Source organism: Haliotis rubra, unplaced genomic scaffold (assembly GCF_003918875.1).
Source record: "Haliotis rubra isolate DU_JTF1 unplaced genomic scaffold, ASM391887v1 Scf127, whole genome shotgun sequence".
Lineage (NCBI taxonomy): Eukaryota > Metazoa > Mollusca > Gastropoda > Lepetellida > Haliotidae > Haliotis > Haliotis rubra.
The window spans coordinates 239,725-258,070 of record NW_025765192.1 but is presented as its reverse complement, the minus strand read 5'-3'; the positions used below and the strand labels follow the sequence as shown (position 1 = coordinate 258,070).

At 37.1% G+C, this 18,346-nt stretch overlaps 1 protein-coding gene across 1 annotated transcript; it reads right to left on the bottom strand.

Annotated features, from left to right (window-relative positions):
* Nucleotides 1-2,865: 2,865 nt before the first annotated feature.
* LOC124266655 lies at nucleotides 2,866-12,382 on the bottom strand. Its single transcript, XM_046701455.1, has 9 exons — nucleotides 12,310-12,382; nucleotides 6,758-6,849; nucleotides 6,271-6,333; nucleotides 5,916-5,972; nucleotides 5,452-5,529; nucleotides 4,036-4,110; nucleotides 3,798-3,863; nucleotides 3,307-3,363; nucleotides 2,866-2,949 (listed from the first exon to the last, which is right to left on the bottom strand). The coding sequence occupies exons 1-9, from the start codon at nucleotides 12,380-12,382 to the stop codon at nucleotides 2,866-2,868; spliced, it is 645 nt and encodes a 214-aa protein (XP_046557411.1).
* Between the last annotated feature and the right edge of the window lie 5,964 nt (nucleotides 12,383-18,346).

Genomic DNA, 18,346 nt, shown 5'->3' with positions numbered 1-18,346 from the left:
GATCTATTTGAGCAGCAGAAATATGTGATTGTATCCGTATCCCAAGGTGTGGAGTAAGAGATCTGTTTGGTGTTTCGTAGAGTTCCTCATACAGAAGATTAAAAACGCAGTCATATGCTGGATTGGATCTAAATGAACGTAGTTTGGAAATATCGGTCTCCACATATAAACTTTGAATTTTTAAAAATTGGTTTTACAAACTCTACCATAAATGATGGAGCCGTAATGTAGCTTAGAACGGATACGGCTCTGTATAATTGGAGAAGGGTGTTTTTTTTGTCCCCTCCTCATTTGAATTTGAAACTACTTTTAATAGATCAAGTGCGTTCAGGCATTGAGTCTTTAAATGCGGTAAGAAAGTCACGTGATGGTAAAAAATAACACCAAGAAACTTGGCCTCATCCAATACTATCTCAGGATCGTTATGAGGCTTATATGTTCTAAAAAGGTGCACACAGTTGGTCTTGGTTTTAGAAAACCTAACACTATTTCTTAATTTTATTCAAACACAACTATCTTTCAATAGTATGCATGCTATTACAGGCGACAAGAAATACTAAAATCATCCACAAATAACGATCCATCAATTGAATCTTGTGGCAGTAGGACACACCAGCAGTGTCTAGCAACAAACACTTTTGTTTGTTATTCGTAGTAACAGATTTTCAGTGATTCAGTCATATTATCTTCATCATCATTTCGCTTTTGGTGAAGCACAATGTTTGAGAGAATACCAATAGGATTCGTGCCCAGTTTCTCCATTTGTGCATGAAGACCTCTGCCTGTTGGAATCATTTGGAAGACAGTTTAATGTGGCGGAAATATATAATACTGATATAAATGACTGCATTCCGTGACGTTATGGTAAGCTGGACAGACAGGGGGTCTTTTGTATTTTAGTGATGTAGAAACAAACGTATTAAGTTAAGTACCATCCCAAATTAAATGTGTGATAACCTCCAGGTGTGCTCATACGACATGACCAACGCAGAGACAAATGTTCCAGGTGTACTGGAGATTGACCTATCCTGTTTCTCTGCACGCATGGAAAAAACATGAATCAATAAAAAATATTAATCACAGCTCATGAAAGAAACAAAATCCTTTTGTATTGTAACAAAGCACACATGCGTCTTCTAGAAAGAACTTGATATTCAGTATCAACGGACGACCCACGTCATAATACCCGAATAACTTAATATAACACGAGTAATCAAATATTGTTACTACAATTAAAGCGATTATCATTGTTTAAAGGACTTTGAATACTGTAATGTGTATCTCAGAACCATTGTTCATGTTAACGTATTGAACATAAAGCTCCAAAACAGCAGTTAGTGTTGGAAAGATTAGAGTCAGTGCCTCGTTTCAGCTATCGTATATTTCATTGTCGTGTGTTTCGAACAAGAAGTGAAACCGGTTGCAGGGCAAAGACAAGTCACTATAATTCATATCTCTGAATAGTTGTAGACATTAACCTATAAATAACATCGAAATGATCTATACCATATCCATACCACTCAAATCGGACGTATTATAGTATTAAATATTTTAATGTAAACATCGCATGTAGGAACTGAAGGATTCGTTAATTTTATGTTGTCATAACCTGCAGCGTTTGTTTACTTAATATGCTCTGGCTTGGAACATATTGTTTGATTACACTGAGCAAAACAATTTGTAATATATACCATTAATTTAAGTTGTAAAATATACATCTATGTAAAATATACATCTATTTAAAGAATACATCTATCTGCAGAATTCATCTACCACTATTGTTGAAACATGCAACATTACTTTCTACATTTACAGTATGAGTATAGCATTGAATACAGTTTTTCGTGCTGCCAAACAGATGGCATAGGCAACAGAGATGAATCTGCCAGTCATTATGATGTGGTCGGTTTTCTTCTTGACAGGTTGAACGCACCTTGTATCGCATGGAGTATACAGTATATCATGTGCAATATATTATATGTCACATGCGGTATACTTTGTGGCGCATGCAGTGTGGGTTGTACCAGAACATTACCTCCCCATTTCCCTTGGGCAAGGCAGATTTGCACTCGTCAGCTGTTTGGCGATTGGCCTGGTTAGAGATGCATGAGGCCAGTCATACTCTTGCAGTTCTGGGACTGTCGCTTTATACTGAGGATTGTGGACGGAGTACTACATGGTCATGCCATATTATCATTTTAGGTATAGGAGCAATACAGTTAAAGTCCTTCGTATGGTGGGAATCTAGTAGCTGAATTCAAAGGTCCGGGTTAAAAGTTCACAATAAAATGTTGTGGAACCGCAGAATGACTTTTGTTGTCAAAAGTATCTTCAAACAACAACTCCTACAAAATATAACGGCGGTTCAATAATATTACAAAATCTACGGCAGATATTTGTGCCAGACACCGTAACACCCTACATCTTTTTTGATGAAATCTCCAGATCTTGGTACTGGACAGTTTAAATATATCATCATTACGTCCCACACCCAAACTTCGTTACAATTAGTACATATGGATTGTATATTTTATGATAAACTGAATTGTTCTTGTCTTTTTTATGTTGTTACACCACGAATTTGAACAGCTTATAACTTTGAAATTATTAATTTTAAGGGAATAAGGGTAAGATTCATACAATAAATGCAAGCAGTAGAATGTGAACTGAGTATTTCTTCAGGAAATCCCTACTTTTGCTAAATTCTGTAGAAATTCCGTGTGTCCATCAAACATGCCATTTGATATGTTGGTAGGCTTAGTTGCCGGATTTTAGCATGCCTTGGCTATGACATAAGTGTTTGGAAATCCAACACACACTATCAAAATGTTATCTAAACTGTTTTATGTAACAACATAACTCTGGTTAAATGCCAAGCTTTATTGACAAATGATTACATGTGACGTTGACTGATGGCGATGAAGGATCGACAGGCAGCACATTCAGCATCTGCAGAAGCAAAAATGCAAGGTGAAGTTAACTGTGGCATGTTTACAGCATGACTAGTCATGAGGAAAGTGTTCATTTAGCATGCAGATGAAGGCCAAATCCTGAGAAGTGGATCAGTGCACTGAACCACATTCAATATTGTACTCACCTTACAACTAGTTGCCACCACACATATCAAGGCGCGTGCACGTCTTTTCCACATTCTATAACCAAGAAATGTTGTCATCTTTAATAAATGATTATATGAATAGACAATATTCTTTCAACGCTAAATATCTAGGTTGATTACTTGATCAGTCCGTTTAGACATACTGATACAAACTGTGTGTATTCATTCCGTTACCCTAATTTACTTACTACCAAATCTAGTAGCTCGATTTCCTTTTCAGTTGCTGTCTCTATGAAGGCTTCACACTAAAACAAAACACAGAAGGCTTAAATACCATCAGTTTGACTATCAAAACTCACAAAATCTCTATTAGAATATATATCTTGTGTTTGTATTATCTATGTGTCTTAAATCGACACATTATTTATCATGAAACTAAAGAAAGAATTTTTATAAATGTAAATACATATTGATATTTATTAGTGAAACAATTTTATTTTCTCCTAACGAGAAGGAAAGAATTGATTGAAAGTGTCAGTGGTCCATATGTTACCGACTCCGATGCTCATGGTGTCAATCACCAGATTGTATGGTCCAGATTCGATAATTTATACACTGCCGTCATGTTACTGAGAGATTTCTAAGTGCGCCTTTCTATATTAAACAAAAAAACCCGCAAACACAGTAGAACTGATGTATTGAAAATGCAACAACAGAATATAGACGGATCCGAATATACCTTATCCTGTCGATCTTCGCTGAGTTTTTCACAGAATTCGGTTTCTATCAGTTCACCGACAGAGGCCTGTGAATATAAAGAAACTTATTGAAAAGAAATAGTCAGGATTTGACAACTACTTTACTTCAACACTTGTTCATTTCAGTCACAATGCTACATGCTTTTTGTGTTTGGTGAAATGATGCAAATACGTCACTAACATATGGGTGTATAAATCTTGTCAATATTTGTCACTCACAACACTGGCCATTTCTTTTTCTTTGACGTCATTGAGAAAGTTCTTGCAGTCCCTGCAGCGGCGTTTCGACTCAACCTGCAGAAACATGAATGGCAAATTGAATCACTAATCCCAGTACTGTTGTTTTACACCTAAGTTTGTAAATAGAAATCGTTAATGCAGCAGAGAAACAAGTGTAGAAGTGAGCACAGCTCATATGCCCCCGCTTCTCACTTTGGGACATGGAAATGACTGATATTGATATATATGAAGTGACAAGGGTAAGCATGTATAGCATGTATAGTTTCGGTGATATGCTCTGGACAAGATAACCATCCAATACATTTTGCACTAAGTTGTGTTTCCATGGGAACAGCAAAAAGTAAAATTCTGATAAACTGCAAAAGGCACATCTGTGGGTGATGATTAACATGTGTGCTAAGTTTAGTGACCCTAGCATGTATAGTTTCGGTAATATGCTCCGGACAACGTTTTGGGACGGACGGACGGACGGACGGAATGAACGCTATGTACCCCCGTTACTTCGTAAGCATGGGTATAAAGATAGCAGTGGAAGTTATATGAATGCAAACCTGAAAATGAGTGATGGCACCAAGTGGTTGCGAAACGTTTTAAGCATACTCTGCATTATCGGTACCATCCACTATTCACACAGTTTGAACAGAAACGTAAGCATTTATCAGCAGTACATCTGTAATGCAATGGCAGCCTGTAAACAGTCAACAGGTCAGAGGACCAGAAATTCCAGTGGCGCATTTACATATCTTGTAGAAACAGTGATTTAATTTGAATTACGTGCGCTGTTGTGTACAAGAGTAGAGCGATTCAAGAAATATATATTCGTTTTCAAAACACATTATGGGAGAGAGTCGGGGGACAGCTAGTTTAATTTCTTTGATTGGTATTCTAGAAGTTGGGTAGATGAAGAATGAGGACTATTTTTATGGATATACAACTTCTTTATTCTATATAGGCGACGTTTCGACATATATTCTAATGTCATTGTCAAGCAAGTTTCGACATATAGGCGACGTTTCGACATATATTCTAATGTCCTTGTCAAGCAAGTTGCTTGACAACGACATTAGAAGCTATATCGAAACGTCGCCTATATAGAATAAAGAAGTTGTATATCCCTAAAAATAGTCTTCATTCTTCAGCTAGTTTAATGTCTTGGCTTAAACATTTCTTTTGTTGTTGACTTACAGAGCTAAATATTACTAAGCTCATCGCAACAATAACGTTGCATCACAATATGTACAATGAAGCAAGACCTTCCTGTTTAAACTCAGTAAATAGAACGAACCCTGTACACATTGTGACATTCATTTGATTGTTAGCTAGTCTGATCAGATATGTTCACAAAAACACGCTGCAGTGAGGAGTCAGTGAACAAGTACTTATCATATATCTTACCTTATTTGTAGGTTTGTTAATTTTGACTGCCGCAAGCGACTGGCAGAACTTGATGGCTTCACAAATGGCTATGGGGCTCTGTAAAAATGCACACAGTGAGATGTCATGTTGTATAACACAATCATTATACTTACGCACAGTGTACAATACAGTATTGTCATGTTATATAATGCAATCATTATACTTACAATAAAATAATGTTAAAGAAAAGAAAGAAAGTATATATGTCACTCTGATAAAGTAAACACAAGCTAAAAATGCCAACATTGGGCTATCCACTTCTTTTCCCAAGTGTCCAAATTTCATTTCACAGGTGAGTTTGTTAACGTTTCGGATTAATTACTTTTCCCCATCATGTAATTACAAGTACAAGTCATGTACATTTGAGCTAACGACACCTTGCGTTTTATGATAAGTCCACTTATTTGAGCAGGATTACTGTTGAGGTAAATGGTAACAGTTACCTGACTGATGGCTTTGTCTTTCTTCTCCTGGGATATTTTCTTGACTTTTGTTTTACACTGCAAATACGCGTTTTCACCATATTAGCTTCGAAAATACTACTGTACTTATATTGACATGCTCAAAGGGATAACAACTTGACATTATACACTATATATAGAATAGTATTACTCCATTTTCAGCATAATTATATCACGTATCTTACTTTCGAAACACTAACGAGCATTCATATGATAATGAACAATTGTCGAATATGTGCTCCATACAGTAGTAGCCCATTTTAGTCATATGTTTCATCTTGTTTAGGAAATCCCTTTGGTTCTGAGAACAGTTATGAGAAGAGGTTATTTGTCTGACCTCTTCCACCTTGCTAGGTTCCAGTGTAGAACATCGTTCGATCATTTTTTCCTCCTCTTCATTCTGAAACACACGTTGTATAAAAACGCAGAATACTAGATGATGAAGTAGTGTAATTGCCACAATCTTAGATTTGTTTTTGTGTGTTCATATATATATATATATATATATATGTGTGTGTGTGTGTGTGTATGTGTGTGTGTGTGTGTGTATGTGTGTGTGTGTGTGTATATATGTGTGTGTGTGTGTGTGTGTGTGTGTGTGTGTGTGTGTGTGTGTAGATATGTTCATTAATAGAGAAAGTTGAAAATTCAGGTTTAGAATTAAAAACAACGAATGGCGTTTTTCAATGCATGTACGAGTGTGAACCATTTCGATAATGTTCTAAACATAAACTTATGTGCAGATGTAGAGAAAAAAACGCGATGTTTACGAATCACCAAGGAATGTTAGTTAGGATGGGATAGTAATTGTATTGTGTACTTACAATCCTCTCGAGTGTCATCTCCTGACGATCAGTAAAGAATGCAGTGCAATCAGCACACGTGCCATTTCCATCCTGAATCGACAATCCCAAACCTGAAAATGTGTAACGTCAACGCGCCAACATTAGTGACAAAGTTATTAATGGGGAAAAACAGAAAGGGACACAAAAAGACAAGTCCTGCTATTTTCCCACGAAATGACATGTCAACGTCAGGTGATATGTTATTTGCTGAGAATCAATAGGAAAGTTAAATGATATGGCCATTCACAACACTCACTATGGCTTGCTACAACAGCGGCTATAAATGCAAGAAACATCTTCATTGTGCTGAAGCTGTGGCAGTAAACTGTTGAAATGTGTTTGAATGTAAAGCTTTATATATGTTCCCAAACTTAACGGTCACAGTTAATTACAAATGCAATCACAACACAGTGTTGGGTCGTCCTAATTACTATCAAACTGATTAAGTTTGTTTATTGTCCTAAACAAATATTGTCTGTGTGAAACCTGCATCTGCTGAGACACTAAGGGTCGCAATGTTGATAACATAACCCGTGTTGATTAGAACTCTCAGCCACCTACAGTGGAACATGATGATACACTCTGAAATGAATTCCTAAAATTGTAAAATACCCAACAGGTGTGAACAGTAGGTAAAAGTTAAGTTGCAAACTAGTTATTGATTAAATATATCAGTTAACTCACATTTCGTTTCTAGAAGAGAAGTCAAAGGAGAAATATGGATGCCTACCTTATAACCTCTGCATTTGCATTCCTCTTGAATATTTTCTGAGAGATGTAAACGGCTGGGCAAATTATAGTACACAGACATGTTAGTGGTTGCTGAACATGAAACAACTAAACATTGGTTATCGGATAGTGATCTACTATCTTTCTGTGTTTTCAGTCTGGAAATGTTTTAATAACATAACGGTTGACGAATGTGTCACTTATGGCTGTAATACAACACTTAAACGATGATCACCCAATGATCATGGGTTGGAACATTTTCATTCTATCATCTTTGGCTTTGCCTTGTCTATGCACCTAAGACCAAATACGCAGTCCATATACCAGTGTAATAGACATGGTGTTAGCCCCAGTGAGAACGTTATCTATTCTAGATTCTTGCATGAACCGATTTGATCTGATTACACATGTTATATGAAATTCTTCATATCGATGCATTGAGGTAGTTTGATTCGTGTTCCTATGGCAGGCCAAAAGTCCCTGACTGACTTTTCCCTGACTTTTCGCTGACAAGTATAGATTTTTCCCTGACCATTTAAGTGTAAAAACTGGCCTCCTTCCTCCCTTTCAGTCAGTCCTAACCACCGTGATAAGATATTTCCTTCACACATATCATAAATACACACAGTATTTGTAAATTTATTACATTAACCAAAACATTGATATTTGTGATGAAGAACATTTTCCTTGACTCTCCTGCCACAATGTTACATAATACTATTAGATACATTTGACCGTGACCATCAAATATATATTCTCAGGTGAAGTCAGTAATATATCATCTGAAAACTTTGTATTTTATATTAAAGGCTTTTGACAAAGATCATAAATGTGCAACTAACGATTAAATTGAATTGTTTCATTCAAAGTCAGGAACACATTTCTTCATTATCACAAAATGTTGTAATTGTCAAAGGCGTATTTGGAAAGAATAAACATTCCGTACAACCATGACAACTAGATTATGAACATCATTAAACCACTTTCAATTTTGTGAATAAACAGCAAATGTCAGAACATAGGGCATATTATAAACCTATGCTGTACTTTAACAATGAAACTTATATGGGTATTTTTGGCCAAAATGGGCTTTCCCAATTTGCAAGAAACCACCATAGCCATCATACTATTTATAATATTGTGGAACGGTATACAAATGAATGGAAATTATCTGTTAACATAGTTATCTTTCGAAGAGGTGGATCTGTTGCCTATAAAGAAAAATGTTTTTGAATGGCAAACAATTATCTATTGTTAATCACTATGCCTATCTCGTACTAGTGTTTTGCCATACTAAACAAGAGTCATCAGAAGATGACAAATCCCCCGGCCCCTACAAATATAAAAGAGCAAATCATCTGACAGTTACTTAAAGTTGAACTTCATTTTTTTAGACAAAGTCCAAAACGTTTCCATGGAAACCAAGAAAAATAGATATGACAAAAATATGTAAATAGCAAAAGGCACCACTTTAGGTTCTGTTTGATATATCTGCCAAGTTTTGTTGAAAGATATTAAACGGTTTTCGAGTTGTGCTCCGGAAACAAAGCCCACCACTCCCTTTTAAGACTCAGTCCAAAACGTTTCCATGGCAACCAAGAAAAATAAAAATGACAAAAATCTGTAAATAGTCAAAGACACCACTTTAGGTTCTGTTTGATATATCTGCAAAGTTTTGTGCTTCATAGAAGATTATATGTCTGTTATGTCACCTGGCTGTAGAAGATGAAATTCACATTGTGCTGATTTAAGAAAACAATACATGCCAAATAATTATCTGTAAAAATATCCTTCAAGTGACTTTGTTTCTATTCTATACTCCAGGAATGAAAATATAATATGTAATCTAGGGCTTTATGTAAAACATGCTGGTATGCTTAAAAGCAATCTCTTATCTGAACTGTAATTTACTTCATGAAATGTCTGTAACATGTGCTGCATCTTTGACTTTGACTACTACCATACCTGATGAGCGACATTCTGAGTCTTATATTTCCCTGACCAAACCCCTAAATTTCCCTGACTTAAACCCCAAATTCCCTGACTATTCCCTGACATTTGAAAACATATCAAGAGAAATGCCAAATTTCCCTGACTTTTCCCTGACCTGTGGGAGCCCTGAAGTTCCAGTTTTACAACTGTTGATTAACACACGAGTGAAGTTTTAGTTCTATGGCTTTATCCAGTAATGGGGCATACAATCGTACTATTGTCTGCGTTTAAATTACTTGCGAACACGGCAAACGTATACGATGGATATTTCAGTTGCAAATACATTGATGTATTCACGTATTTCGGTTAATGATGATGGGTCCTGCATTCTTTGGTTTTGATATTTGATATACCAGTACATTTTACGCACAGAGTCTCGTAAAGAGTCTCTATGCAGAATCAATGGTCTCAAATGCTATATCCCCGTGTGTCCTGGTGAAGAAAACGATACAATATTTAAATTGCAATTGATATATTTTCACCCGATTCACCAGATGAATGAGTAGGAATATACTTCGAAACGTCGTGTTCCTCAAAATAAAGAAAAGGATATCCATAATTTCTCGACTTTATGATATTTTTTTCGTAATCCGTCTAAATTTGCAATTTTGTATGGAAGAATATTAGTGCCTCAGTAAAACAATATTACTTACTCTTTTTAGATGATGCTTAAATTTATGTACATGATATTATGATCTCCTTAGAAAGCGTTATCGACAGTAGTTCCGGGCCTGTGGCATATACCCTGTGGCTTAATTAATAATGACCGATCCCTTTTACCTTGATATGTCTCTATCAAGGTATTTTCAGAGCATTCAATAAAATAACTCTTCATTTAGAAGTTTGTTGAAATTTATATTATAGATTTTAGTAGATAATTTGACAATTTGAACTAAGCTGAGAAAAAAATGAAAATGTTAAATCTAAATATATGACCAACATGCCCTTGAACATTTAAATAAACTATCTATATATTTGTATATATAAACTCAATGCAACAAGGGATAGTAACTTGACAAGACAATATCCTGGCCTGAGTAACGATACTCAAGATTATAGCATCACATACAGAGATATAGGTATAAGTTTATTCTACGCAAAAGTATCATCTACGTTGAAATATCGTATATGCTACGCAGACATTTGCATCTTAAGCATAGACTGTGGCCCAACTACGCTTCCATAAGTCTGGAAGTCCTTAAGGATAATGGCGGTTAACGAAAATGTCTCAGTCGTTGGAGAATTGAAAGGATGAATAGCATGTAATTTCCAATAATCCAGCTATATCAATTGACCTCTAAATATACACGTCTTGTCCGGGAACGAAATTCAGGAATGGATGCAGCGAATTTGTTCGGTCCCTGAATATTCAAACTGCATACTGTGGAAAGAATGGAATAAGTAAGGACTGCCGCTTTAATGAATTTACTTTATATGAAATACAATCATTCTTTTCAAATCTATTAGTGCATCCGAGAAGAATTCTGCTATTAAAGCAATGAACCCAAGGGCATTTCAGCATTCCTACGAAAGCATTGAATGTACCCTTCCTGCTATATATTATGAGCATTTACCATGTAATTATCGTGACAAGCAGAGTCATCTTCAAACAGACATAAACACATCCATGTAAATACACCTGGGAAACACGAGTAATCAGATATTGTTACTACACTGAAAGTGATTATTATTGTTTAAAGGACTTGACTACTGCAATATGTATCTGACAACCATTGTTGAGCATATTCATATTTAAGTATTGAACATAAAACCTACGCTAAGAAGAAGAGAAACCGGTTGTAGTGCAACGACAAGTCAATATATATTTGAATAGTTGTAAACATTAATCTATAAATCACATCGCAAAGTTGTATTCCCACATACCTTACCCATACGAAAGAATTCGGTAAGTAAGGGTAAATTAATGAAAACATCGTAATACTATATTGTATTTAACTGTAGGATATCTTAATGTTAAAATATGCCGTCATAACCTGCAGCATTTGTTTACTTCATATGTTTTGGCTTGCAATGTATTGTTTGATAACACTGAGCAATACATTTTGTAATATATACCACCATTTTATGCTGTAGACTATCCACGAATAATAATGATGACAGTGAAAGAATTGAAGGTCATAAAACAAATTCATGTAGGCGAGCCCTTACAATGAAAACATATCCAAGGCAACGTCATCGTATATTGTTTGCATGTTCAGGAACAGATACGAACACGAACAGACTGATGACAAATTGTCAGGTGGGCAATGGCAGGAGGAGACAGGCAACAAACAAGCACATATGTTTGTTATTTGAAGTGACCGAATTTCCGTGATTAAGTCATATTATCTTAAGCACCATTTCGCCTTTTGGTGAAACACAATGTTTGCGAGAATAGCAATAGGATCCGTGCCCAGTTTCTACCTTTGTGGGCACCCTTGAAGATCAACCTCCTCGTGGTGGGTGCTTGGTAACGCTAATAGATCTTCACCCCCCGTGTGGGGCATATAGGTCCACAGCACCTCATTGCTGGTCGTAAGACCGAATTGGGCAACCTGTTTGACGTAGGTTGCGCCCCTGTGGAGGTAGGGATTCTGGTGGTTGAGGGCGAAGGAGCCAGGAACAGTGTTCCTTTTGCCCAACACACCACTAAGTGCCTAACTTCACCTAGACGGGTGGTAGAATGGGCCCGGTTCTATCAATCGGTTGGTCACGCCAGGCCCTGTGCATAGAGATTATGTTTGCACAACATCAACATTTTATTTGCCCTTGGATGTATGCAAGGTGTTAGCATCCTGGAGATCCAGTACCGATTGACACAGTGTCCTTGTTGACACTGCGTGGTGGGTGGGGCGCAGGGGTGTTGAACAATTTTCTTTCCATGATGGATCCCAAACCATCTGGTTCAGCGCGAAATGAAATGAAGAGGCGCTTTGAACATATTGATAAATCATCAAGAACTGTTTCGTTTAATGCTGATTCCTGGGCACGTTTCCTAGTGATTGAGGCAACAGACTATCTTCCTATTTGCCATCGTTGTGGTGACAGACTGCAACAATGAGTTTAAATGCGCAAACAGTTCTGGACCACATGTTGCTACATCAAAATCCTGACCTGTTTGGCAAAAAGAATCCAAACTAATGAAACTAAAATGCAAAGGGAATATCTCATACCTTGACCTGTAACATGTCAGACTGACTTGACATGGGTCAGGTCTGAAAAACCCATTACCTCGCGTTCAGTTGTATAACCATTGTCCCCAGGAATTCAATCTACATCTGGATCACAGACTGAGACACAGCCTGAGCCAAACTCGAAATCGTCTGACAAACAGCCTGACCGTCATACGACAAGAAAGATGGTTCCTCAAGAAAACGTATTTGGACAACTGGACCTGGATATTACATTGTCCTCACAGGACCGCAGGAGGAGCTTATCCTCCACACATTCACGTGACAGATCATCATTTGAGCCACCATGACTCAGTTGCCCAATCTATTGCAGCGGAATTGTGAGCGAGTGAGTTTAGTTTTACGCCGCACATAGCAATATTCCAGCTATATGGCAGCGGTCTGTAAATACTTGAGTGTGGACCAGATAATCCAGTGATCAACAGCATGAGCATCGGTCTACGCAACCCGGAACCGATGACATGTGTCAACAAAGTCAGCAGTGGAATTGTAGAGGACTAAAATAATTTCAATGAGGTCCAATTGCTGATACAGGGCTTTCGGCCATCGGCCTTATGTCTCCAAGAAACATATCTAAAAACAACTGATACCTTTAATATAAGACAATATATAGCGATTATCATCCTTTTTCTCCCCCGGTAGAACGAGCAAATGGAGGCGTGTATATTTTGGTTCATCAGAGCGTCATACATACAGCTATCATTCTAAATACCAATCTTCAAACTGTAGCAGTTCGTCTGACTCTGCACATTGCAATAACTCTGTGTAGCTTGTATACTCCTCCTTCTGACATTCGACAGTCGGATCTTCAAAATGTATATGATCAACTTCCGAAGCCATGTCTCATCATGGGCGATATTAACGGACACTACCCACTTTGGGGAAGTGTCCATACTAATACTAAAGGTAAAATACTTGAGGAATTCATTTCCGATAATATTTTATGTATTTTCAATGCTGATTCAGCCACTTATTTACATCCATCTGCGGGAATATATTCTTCCCTTGATCTGTCACTTGCTGACTCCATTTCATATAATGAATTTGAATGGATGGTCCATGATGGCCTATTTTGGAGTTATCATTTCCCCACCCTTCTCAAAACTATCAACCCTGGTGATGATCCTCCTTTATCAAGAAGAAACTTCACCAGGGCTGATTGGTCATTATATGAAACACTATGTATTGATCACTTAAAACATGATGTTTTTGCGAACAGCTCGAAGTTCATTTAAACATAATAAACGCCAGTCTTGGCGAAACTATGTTTCCAAAATAAATTCACGCACACCTATTTCTAAGGTGTGGAACATGATTCAACGAATAAAGGGCAAAGGTTCCAAATCTACTGTCCACCATCTGAAGGATGGTTAAAATTTATTGACGGATAAAGCTGACATTGCCAATAAGCTTGGTGAAACTCTAACCAAGCATTCGTCTTCATCCAATTATGTCCCTGACTTTCAGAACCATCAGGAACAACAGGAGAAGAAAAATTAATGTCAACTCGGACAATGGTGAAGATTACAACGAACTATTTTCGCTAAATAAGCTATATGCCGCCCTCGAGCAAGCTCATCATACGGCAACAGGAGCTGATAATATTCACTATCAGCTCTTGAAACATTTACCTGAATCAGGTTTGGAAACATTTCTAAATATCTTTGATCAAATATGGACTTCAGGGAATTTTTCAACATCCTGGCGTAATGCCATCGTTGTTCCTATACCAGAACCTGACCGGGATCCTGAATGATCCTCCTAATTACAGACCAATCTCTTTAACGAGTTGTGTCTGTAAAACCATTGAACGAATGGTACACGATAGATTCATTTGGTATCTCGAATCTAATAACTTAATTACAAATATACAATGTGGTTTCCGGAAAAATCGTAGTACTATTGATCATTTAGTACGATTAGAATCATATGTTTAAGAATGCGATTGCAACTAAACAACACGTTGCATCAGTTTCTTTGATTTGGAGAAAGCCCACGATACTACCTGGAAGCACGGCATTCTGAAAGATATACATGATTTTGGTTTGAGGGGTCGTTTTCCTCTTTTATATCACAGTTTTTAACAGACAGGCGCGTCAGAATGGAATCAACCCTGTCTGGTCATTGCAATCAGAATCAGGGTGTCCCATAAGGCAGTATTTTGTCTGTAACATTATTTAGTATTACAATAAACAGTCTTTCAAGGGTTTTAAATGATTCAGTTGATGGATCACTTTTCGTGGATAAAATTAATGTTTCTTGTCGTGGTAAAAATATGCATACAAAGGAGAGGCAATTACAACTATGTCTCAATAAATGTCATAAATGGTCAATAAGAAACGGTTTTAAATTTAATAAATCCAAAGCAAATTGTATACATTTCTGTAGAAAATATAAACCGCATAAAGACCAAGAACTCTTTTTAAGTGGCACATCCACTTTCAATTGAAATATTTGAATTATATGATGATAACATGGTTACCCAGCCATGTTGGCATTTCTGGTAACAAAATGGCCGATATTGCTGCTAGGGCGGCACTCAACAAATCTGTGACACCACTTCTTATTCCATACTCTGATTACAAAGCTACCATTAGATCTTATATCCGTGATCTGATGCAGAAGAAGTGTCACACCCAAGTGGGTATAAATAAAATATTACATCCTATAAAGCCTTATTGGTTACACCTACTTGGGTTGTCAGTCCAGATTTGATGAGGTCATTTTAAGACGATGCCATATTGGCCATTCCCGATATACTCATGAATACCTGTTGAAAGGTGATGATCCTCTGTTTTGTATCCCTTGTGATGAAGGAATCAAGGTCAAGCATGTCCTGCGTGACTGTGTTGATCACAAGGGATAAGTATTTCAATGTCAAAACATTGAAGGACCTTTTTAGTAATGCTAATTATCTTTTAGTTTTTTAAGTTTTGAAGGAAATAGAACTTGTTATTGTTATGTTTTGTAGATAAATATATTTTTTATAATTGGAAGTTTGAACTAGTAACTGAGAGTGTTAGTGGCTGTATCCTCAAAGGGGGTTAAAGTATCGTAGGATTATTGTCCTTCTGTGACGGTACGTAAGTCCCAACACATTCAAAGTACATTTAAACTTACCAGATCTTTAAACGTAGCATTTATGTGATCTTAAGTTATGGGTTAACTTTCCCGCAATCGCCAGCGGCTGAAGGGATGATGTAAATCCAGCTAGGGTCCATGCAGGTAGCAGAGGTACTGTAAATCCGTATGGTCCCTAGTATGGTGATTCACCTTCAGTTGTTGGCAATCTATAGTCTTGTTTTTATATTGTATCGTCTTGTATAGTTAAAATGTTTTAAAATTAATTAATGGTTTTTAAATTTATATCCGTGATAAACTTGTTGTTTTACTGTCCCTCGTTGACATGTTTTTGCCTATAATTATTATAAATATATAACTTGATATAGTAACGATATTGCTGAAATAGTGCCGACTTGACTTAAAATCGTTATTCACTCACTCACTCTACGCTTGTGCATGAAGAATTCTGCCTGTTGGAATAATTTCAAAGACGATTCAAAGTGGCGGATATATTAATATATCTGACTGCATTCCGTGACGTTATGACAAGTTAAACAGATATACTCCAAACACAGGCAACATCACATCATGAAGAGGGTCTATTGCATTTTGGGGGTGTAGAAACAAACGTATGTATTTAGGTACCATCCCAAATATAATGTCCGATAATCTCCAGGTGTGCTCATACGACATGACCAACGGAGAGACAGATGGTCCAGGTGTTCAATCAAAACATCAACAATAACACCTCCTGGTAATGAACCTATCCTGTTTTTCTACACACATTGAGAAAGCGTGAATCAATAAAAGTTATTAATCACATCTGGTTAGATATGAAACTAATATCAGAAAGGTGTTAATGAACTGATTGCGCTAGTCTGAGTGGCCTAAAACCACACTCACTGATGGCAGTATTGGTTCATACAACACACTGCATGTGCTTGGTTGTCATTCCCCCGATGCTGGCTTGTGTTGGCTTTTGCTTGCTATGGCGGACATAAAATATTAATATATCTGACTGCATTCCTTGACGTTATGGCAAGTTAGACAGACATACTCCAAACATACGTGACAACACATCATGAAGAGGATCTATTGCATTTTGAGGATGTAGAAACAAACGTATGTATTTAGGTACCATCCCAAATTAAATGTGTGATAACCTCCAGGTGTGCTCATACGACATGCCCAACGGTGGGACAAATGGTCCAAGTATTCAATCAATGCACCAACAATAATACTTACTGGTGATTGACCTATCCTGTTTCTCTGCACTCATGGAAAAAACATGAATCAATAGAAATCATTAATCATATCTGGTTAGATATAAAACTAATATAAGAAAGTTTTAATGAAATGATTGCGCTCTTTCAAAAAAGTGGCCTAAAACCATCTACATTGACGACAGTATTGGTTCATAAAACACACTGGATGTGCTAGGTTGTCATTTCCCTGTTGCTGGCTTGTGTTGGCCTTTGCCTGCAATTGCTGATGGGAATAACATAAGCAACAATCCCCATTCGTATTCTAACAAAGTACACATGCTTCTTCAAAAAGATCTTAATATTTAGTATTAATACCTGGTCATAATACCCGCAAAACCTGCATAACCCCTTGGAAACAGGAGTAATCAGCTGTTACTACACTGAAAGTGATTATTATTTCTTAAAGGACTTGAATACTGCAAAGTGTATCTGACAGCCATAGTTCAGCATATTCATATTGACGTATTGAACATAAAAGCTCCGATAAAAAGAAGAAGAGAAAACGGCTTTAGTGCAAAGCCAGGTCCATATAAATATCTGAATAGGTGTAAAGATTAACCTATAAATCACATCGAAATGTTTTATTTCCACATGCCTTAACCATACAACAGAAGTTGGTAAATTAAGGAAAGCATCTTATGTTATATTGTATTAAACTGTAGGATGTCTGGCATTACTGTTTTGTACTTTGTCGAATATGGCCCAGACTGAGACGTATGTGGATTGTGGACGGAGTACTACATGGGCATGCCATATTATCATTTTAAGTATATGAGCAATATTCCAGCAATATCACGGCGGGGGACACCAGAAATGGGCTTCACACATTGTACCCATATGGGGAATCGAACCCGGGCCTTCAGCGTGACGAGCGAACGCTTTAACCACTAGGCTACCCCATCGCCCCGATATGAGCAATAGAGGTTAATGTCCTTGTTATGGACATGTACACTATTGTGACCTGGCAGCAACAAACTGGGAGCTGAGGTCAAAGGTCCGTGTTAAAAGCTACCAGTAAAATGTTGTGGAATCACAGAAGGACTTTTGTCACTCATATAACGGCGGACAAACACTAGGACATAATGTACGGCAGACAGATGTGTGAGTTCTCAAGATCTTGACACTGGACACCTGTCACAGTCATCTTTACGCCCCACACCACATTTTATGATAAACGGATTTGTTATTATCTGATTAATGTTGTTACATGTACATCACGAATATGGAATGCTTCGAAAACAGAACAGCAAATACTGCATCTACTGGAATGATATCGCGCAACTATATGTTGAGGCATTGCCATCCACAGGAAGTCAGCCATCCTGCCA

Excerpts from the sequence above, each read along its gene's own strand:
- LOC124266655 (XM_046701455.1), bottom strand. The coding sequence starts at position 12,382 with ATGGAAAGAAAATTGTTCAACACCCCTGCGCCCCACCCACCACGCAGT. Across the intron at positions 5,530-5,915 it reads AAGACAAAGCCATCAGTCAG|AGCCCCATAGCCATTTGTGA; the intron begins GTAACTGTTACC and ends GCATTTTTACAG. Across the intron at positions 4,111-5,451 it reads TTAACAAACCTACAAATAAG|GTTGAGTCGAAACGCCGCTG; the intron begins GTAAGATATATG and ends ATGTTTCTGCAG.